At 33.5% G+C, this 10,583-nt stretch overlaps 1 protein-coding gene across 1 annotated transcript; it reads left to right on the top strand.

The window, feature by feature from the left end:
- The first annotated feature begins 473 nt into the window (after nucleotides 1-473).
- Nucleotides 474-8,869, top strand: DEFB114 (defensin beta 114). The gene is made up of 2 exons (XM_046006077.1): nucleotides 474-537; nucleotides 8,688-8,869. The coding sequence occupies exons 1-2, from the start codon at nucleotides 474-476 to the stop codon at nucleotides 8,867-8,869; spliced, it is 246 nt and encodes an 81-aa protein (XP_045862033.1).
- The last annotated feature ends 1,714 nt before the right edge of the window (nucleotides 8,870-10,583 follow it).

The following is a 10,583-nucleotide window of genomic DNA, read 5'->3' as shown; positions in this document are numbered from 1 at the left end:
AGGAAGTGAGGACCTCAAATATGGTTAGGGAGGATGCTGAGGCCCATGGTGCTAGTATGTCAATCAATAACCATGTGATACTGAATGACTAGTGATCTATGGAGCACAACCCTGGACATTAAGGAAACAGTAATAAAGAAAGACACAGTAAGGGTGCCTGGGTGGCACAGTGGGTTAAAGCCTCTGCCTTCGGCTCCGGTCATGATCCCAGGGTCCTGGGATCAAGCCCCGCATCAGGCTTTCTGCTCGGCAGGGAGCCTGCTTCTCTCTCTCTCTCTCTACCTGCCTCTCTGCCTACTTGTGATCTCTGTCTGTCAAATGGATAAATAAAGTCTTAAAAAAAAAAAAGACACAGTAATTCTTCAGGCATACTTAAAAGCTAGTTGAATACACTCAGATAAAATCAATGAATTGCTTGAATTAGAAGGTTTATAGAAGTATGCTCTGAATAATAAGAATAGTGGAATTATGGCATGGCAATTGTGGACATTTGGGAAAATGTCCTGAATTCTCTGATGAAGAGCTTTGAAACTGGAGGTAAGCTATTTGTATTTAGACCTTAGAAGGTAAGAGAAAGAAAGGGAAAACAAAAAGAAAATATGCGTGTCTAGCATGTGCCAAATCCTATTTCATGACTTCTCATGTAGGTTTATAATCTGATCCTCCAGATAACACTGAGATATCTGCTTTTGCCTCTTTTTATACAAGAGGAAAATGACATCAAAGGAGAGAATATTTCCAAGGTCACACCTATTACCCTGTGTGTGATAAGTGGAATATAAATATTGGAATACAGATATTCCAATATCAGTATTTGTTCTTCCTATTTCATCATGATTTCTATAGAAGGCACTGAGGCTAAAGTCCAAGATGAATAGATTATTTGGTCAAAGCAGTGAGGTCACATGGGGATATGAGTGTCCTTCAGGTGTGTAGGGACTATACCATTTGCTGAGCATTGCAGAAAATTGTAAATAATGTAATGAAGACACTTAGTGTATGAATATGTCCACAAACTTTCCTTTACCTTTTGATCATTCAAAGAGATACTAAGTTAAAATGTGTACTGAAATGGACAGAATGCCCTATATTTGTGTCAGAGTGAGTGGCTTTGAAGGCGTTCATAGAGTAGTACATATCAGTTGCACAATGGGGTGGTTTGGTTATTGGTAGAACTCCAAGGTCATTAAAGAAACAATAAAAAGTATTCAGTCTAAGTGGATACCTTGTGAAGATGTAAGATGAGTGATCCGAGCAGAGGGGTACCATGTTTGAGGGCGAGTTGTAGAAAATTGATAGAGAACAAGACTGACAATGGCTAAAACATGACAGAATGAGCAGTATATTAGACAGTATTTTAATACAAGCATAAAATAATCCATAGATAGTGAAAACAGCACAATATAGTGGTTTATAGAGTGAACTTGTTGTCATCATATAGATCAAGGTTTATATTAAGGACCTGAGGCTCCTTTGTAGTTGTGGAGAAGCTTTAATTCTTTTCACTGTACAATGGAAAGGCAATTTTATAAGGTTTTGCAAAGACTCAGAGATAATTTAAGCAAAATCTTTATCACATTCAATATCATATTTCAGTATTTCAAGAAATGGAAAAATAGAAGTAGAAGTAGAAAACAGAAAAAGAGGAGACAATGTAGTTGAGAAGGACTACAAGGTACTGTCTTAGTATAGCCAGTTGTTAAGATGTCTCAGAATGGACCTTAAATGACACAAACATGGTGGCCTTGGAAACTTTATGGTATATTGCATGTGCATGGGACTCTGAGTCTAAAATAGTGGGGGGAAAGACATTCACCTGTGTTGAAATGTTGGTGGGAAGACCATATCAGTCCGGGTGATCTCGATTTTAAATTTAAAACCAAGTCAATTTGGTTACATGAAAATATAATAAAATGTTGTGAGAAAAGTGGAGCTCATAAAAATAATCTTTTCCAAGTGGCCAGGATTTCACTGACTACCTAAGTAACTTCTCAACCAGTCCAGAAAGATGTTGTATGAAAAATGAATACCACGTGAGTGCTTCCATTGTGGCAATGATTTGTTTGTATTAATTAATTTGTACTAGTTAAGGTAACTTGCAAATTTGTCTTAATATTTTTCTGTATTTTCATCCACCTAACTTAAAGAATTATCAATATTCTTAAATAAGCTAAGGAAAAATAGAACACAAATACTAATATCATAGAACATTTTATGACTTTCACATGATGGTACTATTAATTGATAGAAAGTATCTTCAATATTAGAGATCAAGGTGCCAGACATGAGATAAGAGACAAATGCAACCCTTACCAGACTAACAATGTTTGAGAAATAGAAAAGAAAAAAAAAAAGAATTTAATTTGAAGCTCTGAATAAGATGTTGGAAAGACATGGGGAATAGAAAGTCACCTTAAATTCACAGTTATCATCCAATTTTGAGTTAAGACATCAAAATCAAGGGAATTGACAAATAATTCCATATAGAGGAGCTAAATTATTTAAAATTGTCTAAGATGAAATTTTTCCTACGTTCAGGTTGCAGCATGTAATCCCATTTATTAAGCCTATATATAGTATATTAAGTATGTATTACTAATGATTCTTTGTATGGGTAAACATATTCATCTTAATAGAATTCTATTTCGTCATTCTGTACTCAACTTCTAGTTTTCGTATCTTCAGGTTCCCCCATAGTCATAAAATACTTAAAGGTCTTAGAGACAACCAGCTACCAGAAACAATATCTAATTTGAGACAGTATTTTGAGTGTTTGTCATCTGTCAATATTTTGGATGTTTATCATATGTCAGTTTCCAACTTTTTCAATGTAGAAGCCATAGATTACATATTTGAAATGCAAATTCTGGTTTGGAACAATTTAAGATTGAACCCTTAAGCGTGTATTAGTTTTGCAAACTTGGGCAAATTATATGGTCACTCAAAGCCTTAGGTTTTTTTATCTGAACAGCAGCAATCTCAGAGTTTTATGGCAGTTAAATGAGATAATGTATGCAAAATATTTAAAACAATACCCGACACACAGTAGGTTTTCAACAAAGGAAATCTATTTGTGTTATTATTAGTTTTTGAACTTAAACATATCATATGCTCTTTCAACTCTAGGATGAAAATCACACTACTTTGTCTGACTGATTCATGGTCTTTTTATACTCCTCCTGTGCATTTCAATAACCCTTACTCATTTTTTAACGTTAAATTTTCGTAGCACTCTTCCATGATACAACGCCATGAATATAAGCAAACACTTCACTGTTCACGCATCGAACCTAATATATGTCTCTATCATGATACTTAATTACTTAATTAGCTATCTCTCTTACTCTCACTCTGGCTCTCACTGTTGCTCTGTGTTTTGCTTTAAGTCCAGAAAAGGCCTACCACCTGGTCTAAAAGTTGTAGTCAATAATGATTTAATTTCAACTACGTTCTTGCAACACAATTAGTATCAGTTCTTAATCTCTCAGAGAAGATTATGTTCCAAGCACTGTTGTACACCACTTTATGTGTTAACTCATCATGTTTCATGGAGACTCTGTGAATGAGATACCATTTTCTCCATTTTACAGTTGAAGCAATGAAGACTCATAGGGTTTACCCAAAATTATATAGCTAGCAAATAACAGCTTTAAAATTCAAGCTTAACGTCCACAGCTATAAACTCATCTTCACTCTTCAGTTAGAAAAACTATCAACTTGTACCATATAAAGATTTTGCAAAATTAGTGATTTGTTTGCTCTACTTGATGTTAAAACTTTACAATATAAAATTATAGTAGTCTGTTTCACATAGCAACCTGATGTTAAAACATGCTATAAAATTATAACAGTTTTTCATATAGACCCTCCCATGCACTGAGGGGGATAGATGCACAAACAAAACAAAACAAAATAAGAAATACAAAACAATTGCTTAAAGGCATTGAAGAGTAAACAGGTCAATTAAAAGTTACAGTGAAAAGATCAAGTTGAGATCAATCTCTGAGGCAGCGCTTCTCCCTGGAAGCATCTGACCACTCATAAAGACACAGGAAAAAAGTTGAAAAGCAGAAATTTGATAGCCTTATGCTACGGTTGGGGCAAAAATTGTAATTGAGAACCTGCAAAGGAAGGAGAACTATGGAAATACTGTTGTGCTTTGGCTGAGGATCCAAAAAAACTATGAACTAGGTCCAAGTTGAAAGGACATTAGTCCAGCTTTCCAGCTGTCCCAGGAACTAACACCCAGTTTTACATTATCTCAAGTTCAAAAATGGTTTAAGATTATCCAGTTATGTTGGTTGGTAGTCCTAGGCACCAGCAAGGAACAGTAATAAATCATTCTGGAGAAAGAGAACATCATTCCAGACCTCAAGCTATTTCCTCAATCTTTCGTTAAAAATGTATGTGACATAGTATTCCATTGTGTATATATACCACAGACCTGTACCCCTGGGGATAAAAATACTTATATGTTTATAAAAAAATAAGACATAAATAAAAAATTTTAAAAAATGTACGTGACAAAAGTAATCAGGAACAGATGAAAATATAACTATCCTATCAAAAATCAAAACCAGCATTCAAGAGAAGAGATTAACAAGGGATCCAGATAACGAAGTTACAAGACCTAGACTTTAAAATAACTGTGCTTAACTTGTTTAAATAAAGAAAAACAAAAGTAAAAACTTGGCATAGAAGTGAAGACTACAGCAAAGAAAAAAAAAATAAAATGCTACAACCAAAAAAATTTTGAACCAATATTAAATACATAATGAATGCATTAAATAGTCATTTTTACAAAGCTGGTAAGATATTTAATGATGATGAAAGATGAACCGGAAGAAAATACCTGGAATGAAACAAGAGAAAATTAGATGTTGAAAAATAGGGAAAAAGGTGAAAGAGGAAGGAGGATGAAGCAAAGCAGGAGGGAAGGTAAGAACGAGGAAGGAAGGGAGGAAGAAAGGAAGGAAGGACAAAAGGAAAGAAGGATGGAAGGAAGGAAAGAAAAGCATAGCAAACTGTTAAAAAAAACCTCAAACAACAAAGAAAAGCAAAAGTTGAAGAAAACAACATATCACTTTTAAAGGGTCAGATATTAAACTGAAAGTTGACTTCTCAAAAAAAAAAAACCACAAAGAAAGAAGTCAGAAGACAAGGAGTGATTTCTTCAGAGTCCTGAAAGAAAACAACTATGATCTAGAATTCTGTATCAAATGAAGATACCTTTTAGGAGTGACATAAGGATATTCTCAAACAAAAATAGAGAGAGAATTCAACATCAGAACTTCAGTATTAAGGGAAATTCTTAAAAGATTTTTTGGCCAGAAAGAGAATAATTTTTTATATGGAAGCTCAGAAACACACAGAGAAAAAAAGAACAACAAAAAACAAGCAATGATTTTTTGGATAAGACTGGTAAGTTGAAGCTTCTGACATAAATAGTAAAAGAAGAGTAAAAGATAATATAACTACACAATAGTGAATGGGATCATGGAATTATAAAAAATAACCAACATATAGGAAAAAATAACAGGATATATTTCATCCAATCTATATTACTGCTATAAATATTAGTGTAAAGTTAAAAAAAAGAGTGACTTTTTTGAATGTAGTGAATATGGTTTTGAATGTAACAAGTAGTTTATATGAGAAATATCTAATATATGAGAAAATAGAAAATAGAAAATCTAAAGGATTGGAAAAAATATAAAAACACAACAAAAGCATGGTGAAGTAGCTATATTAATATCATATGAGGTTGTCAGTAAGAAAAAAATACATTATTAGAGACAAAGAATGATTATTTATAGTAATAAGAGATTCAATTCAACAGGATAATATTGCAGCCATAAATTTAATGCAATAAATAATTTAGTCTTAAACTATGTGAAAAAAGATAGACAAAAAAAGTAGAAAACACCATAATAATGGGTGATGTTAACGCACCTTCCTCAGTTACACAGGAAACAGAGAAAAATAAACAACATAAAGGTAAGAATAAAAAAGATATAAACATGAAAATTAATGAAACAACCTAATTCAAAGAAGAAATATCAATGTATTAAAAATATCTTCATCTGAATGGTAATAAAAATGAGATGACACAAAGCTCATGGAACAGAGCAAAGTAGTGTTTATAGGAAAATTCATACCATTATATTTTTATATCTAAAAAGAATAATGCGGTATTGGTAAAAGAATAAACAAATAGATCAATGGAACAAGACAGAGATCTCAGAATACATCCCTGTAAATATAGGCAACTGATACTTATCAAAGGAGCAAAGGCAATATAGTGAAGGAAAGATAGTCTCTAGAACAAAGGATGTTGTAACAACCGGAAATCCACATGTGAAAAAAGTGAATCTAGACACAGACCTTAAACCCTTCACAAAAAAACAGACTTGAAATGGCTCATAGATCCAGACATAAAATGCAAAATTATAAAAGTCCTAGAACATATTGTAGAAGAAAACCTAGATGTCCTTGGGTTAGCAGTGACTTTCTGGATATAGCACCAAAGGCACAATTCATGAAAGAAAAGATTGATAAGCTAGACTTCATTAAAACTAAAAACTTCTGCCCTGAGAAATATAATGACAAGATAAGGAAATGACAAGCCACAAACTGGGAGAAATATTTGCAATAGACACATGTGATAAAGGACCGTTATTTAAAACATACAGAAAACTTTTGAAACTCAACAATAAGAAAACAAAAAATAAAAACAAAAGGGCCAAAGACCTTAAAAGACATCTCACCAAAGAAGTTATACAAATAGCAAGTAAGCATAAGAAAAGATGCTCCATGTTATATGCCATCAGAGAAATGCAAATTAAAATGACATAACATTTCATACCTACTAAAACAGCTAAAATTAGGAATACTGGCAAAACCTAATTGTGGTGAGTATATGGAGCAACAGGAACCCTCATACAGTGCTGGTGGGAATGCAAAATGGTACAGCTACTTTGGAACATAGTTTGGCAGTTTCTTAAAAAACTAAACATACTGGGGGGTGCCTGGATGGCTCAGTGGTTAATGTTCTGCCTTCAGCTCAGGTGATAATCCAGGGGTCCTAGGATAGAGCTCCACATGGGGCTCCCTGCTCAGCAGGGAGCCTCCTTCTCCCTGTTTGTGCTCTCTTGATCTCTCTTTTTTCAAATAAATAAAATATATTTTAAAAAACCCTAACCAGGGGCGCCTGGGTGGCTCAGTGGGTTAAAGCCTCTGCTTTCGGCTCAGGTCATGGTCCCGGGACCCTGGGATCAAGCCCCTCATCGGGCTCTCTGCTCAGCGGGGAGCCTGCTTCCTCCTCTCTCTCTCTGCCTGCTTCTCTGCCTACTTGTGATCTCCGTCTGTCAAATAAATAAATAAAATCTTAAAAAAAAAAACCAAAACCCTAACCATACTAGTACCATATCATACAGCAATTATGCTCCTTGTTATTTACCCAAAGAAGTTGAAAACTTTTGCCCACACAAAAACCTGCACATGAACATTTATAAACAGCTTTATTCCTAATTTCCAAACTTGGAAACATCCAAGATATTTTTCAGTAGGTAGACAAAACAACTGTGTTATATCCAGACAATGGAAAGTTAATTAATGCTAAAAAGAAATGAACTATCAAATCATGAAAAGACATGTAAGCACCTTAAATTCATATCACTAAGTTAAAGAAGCCAGTCTAAAAATGCTGTGTATGATATGATTCCAGCTATATGACATTCTTGGAAAGATAAAATTATGAATGCAATAAAAAAGACAACAGTTGTCAGAGGAGTGAAGGCAGAGATGAATAAGCAGAGCCCAGTTGATTTTTAGGGCAGTGAAAATACTATGTATGACATTATAATAATGGATATATTTAATTGCACATTTGCCCAAACCCATGGAATGTACAACATGAAGAATGAATGATAGGGAAAACTATGGACTTTGGGTGGTTCTGATGTGTCAATACAGGTTCATCCTTCATAAAAAAAAAAAAAATACCCTTTTGGTGGGTGGTGTTTATAATGGGAAAGGTTATGCATATTTAGGGACAGGGAATATATAGGAAATCTCTGTACCTTTCTTTTAATTATTTTGTGAACCTAAAACTGCTCTAAAAATAAAGCCTTTAAAAAATTTTAAAGAGAACTTATGAATTATTTTAAAAACTTATACAATAACATAACAAACAAAGCATATGAACAATTAAAGAAAAAAGAAAAATTACTAACAGCATAAAAATTAAAATTGCAGTAGACACCATTTTATTTGGAGGCAAAATCTACATATATTGCTGGTGCACTATATAAATTAATAACCCTGGGAACTAACTCTTCCACAGCTATCCTAAATATGTCTCATGTGAATATTAAAATGTATACTATAAATTTTCTTATTATAATCCTAAAATATTAAAATTTTAATATGACCTAATGGAAAAATTGGATGAACTGTCATATATTTCAAGGGAATATTATTTAGATTTAAAAAAGCTTTGAATCTTGTTGAGGAGAATAATTTATGGCTTAAAAATGTTATATATATTAATTTAAAACATGCTTAAATTTTGTATATACAGGGAATATGTAATATTTTAGTGTCTTCTTATTTTTTAGCATTTTCTAAGTTTTTACAATGTATACATAGTACTTTTTGTAATCAGAAATAATATGTTCTTAAGTAAGTAATCAATAATGTCAGTTACTCTTCTTTTACTATAGCCACATGTGCCTTGGTGGATCCTGATCGGTGCACAAAAAAATTTGGTTACTGTAGAAGACGCTGCTTTAAAGACGAAAAACAAATTGATATATGTCTCTCACCAAATAAAATTTGCTGCACTGAGAGTTTATTTGATGAAGATTAATCTTGAAAAGGAAGATGTACCTGTGATGAAAGAAGTTTGTATACCAGGGCAGAAAGGTATAGGACTATAATTAGAATTTCTGTAATAAATAAACACAGATGCCAATGTTGATACCTTCCTCTGTAGATACTATGCATTCAGTGGAATAAGGTATGAACTTTCTTATATTCTCAAGTTAGAGGTTTTATGATAGAGACATATCTGGTGTGAATTTCCTATCATATGGATATCAACTTTGCTTCAATGTAGAATCACTTTTGATCTGTCATGGTTTATCTAAAGTTACACAATTCAGTATTTACCAACTTTATCATGACCTTATTAGAAATTTTACCGATGAAAATTAATACCCATAGACTTATCAATTGTCTAAGTGTCAGCAGTATGTTATTGACATTGAGAAACAGGAAACCTCAATACAAGATGCATGCAAAAGCTACAGTACAGCATAACGATACTCATCAGCCATTTCCTTCTTCTCTAAGTTCTGTTCATGCAAGAAGGCATATTAATTGGATACTATGTAATACTAATACTATTAAACTGGGTTTAAATACAATCTGAACTTTGGCTAGAATCTAGACTCAAAATTAGCTTGGCTAGAATCTAGATTCAAAACATCAGTTTCAGGGTGCTTGGGTGGCTCGGTGGGTTAAGCCTCTGCCTTTGGCTCAGGTCATGATCCCAGGGTTCCAGGATCTAGCCCTGCATCGGGCTCTCTGCTCAGTGGGGAGCCTGCTTCCCTCTCTCTCTCTCTGCCTGCCTCTCTGCCTACTTCAGTAAATAAATAAAAATCTTAAAAAACAAAATAAAACATTGGTTTCATACTTAGTTCTGAATGGGATGGAAAAATGCATAAAGATCTGTTATTTCATTCTCAATGTAAATAGTATACAGCATAAATAGTCTTTGTAATGATAAAAGTTAAGGAAAAACATAGAGAATAGAATTTGTTTTCCAACTGAAAACAAAGGATCAATCAACCATTTATCAATATTTTACCAAGGTCCCAAACATTTTTGTTATTTTTTTTAATAACTTAACAACTGACCCAAGATTACTGATTTTTTATAAATTTTTTTTTCCACTGGAGATCCAGTGAACCTCGTGACAATATTTACTTATAATAAACAGCTTGTATCAGGACAGGCATCATATTGTCACTGGAGACTTAAGTGATATGTACCTAAAAAACAAAACCAAAAAATAAAAACTATGTTTTATTCAAGTACCATGTGTAAGGTAGAGGCAAGAAGATCTTCTGCAGGATCAACAATCAGATATGAGGATCAAATTCAAGAACCTGAGAAGAAAGAAATACATAAAGAACTCCAGGAAGAGGAGGACAAGTTATAATTGTTGAATGCAACAAGAAATGAGACAAAATAATTCATGATTTGCATTAAATCTTCTAGGAAAGGGATTTGGAGGATGGTGGTAGAAACACAGTTTTTTAGAATTAAGTGCCTAGAGGGTAAACCCAAAACTCCTGGAAAAATTTACAACAAACTTATAAGAAATCTCTGCATACTTTACCATATAAACTGGTGGAGAAAAACAACAACAACAGCAACAACAAACCAATAACTTCAAGTCCTCTGTGGAATCTGAGTTTGTGTGGGAGAAATCAGATAGAAGAAAAATGCCTTTTGATGGGTCTGAGAAGATGCTCAGAATGCCACCAACAGCATTTGCTGGGAAAGACAGCACACCA

This window comes from Meles meles, chromosome 5 (genome assembly GCF_922984935.1).
Source record: "Meles meles chromosome 5, mMelMel3.1 paternal haplotype, whole genome shotgun sequence".
Taxonomy (NCBI): Eukaryota; Metazoa; Chordata; class Mammalia; order Carnivora; family Mustelidae; genus Meles; species Meles meles.
The sequence above is the reverse complement of the archived record's forward strand: the minus strand, read 5'-3'. Positions and strand labels throughout refer to the sequence as shown.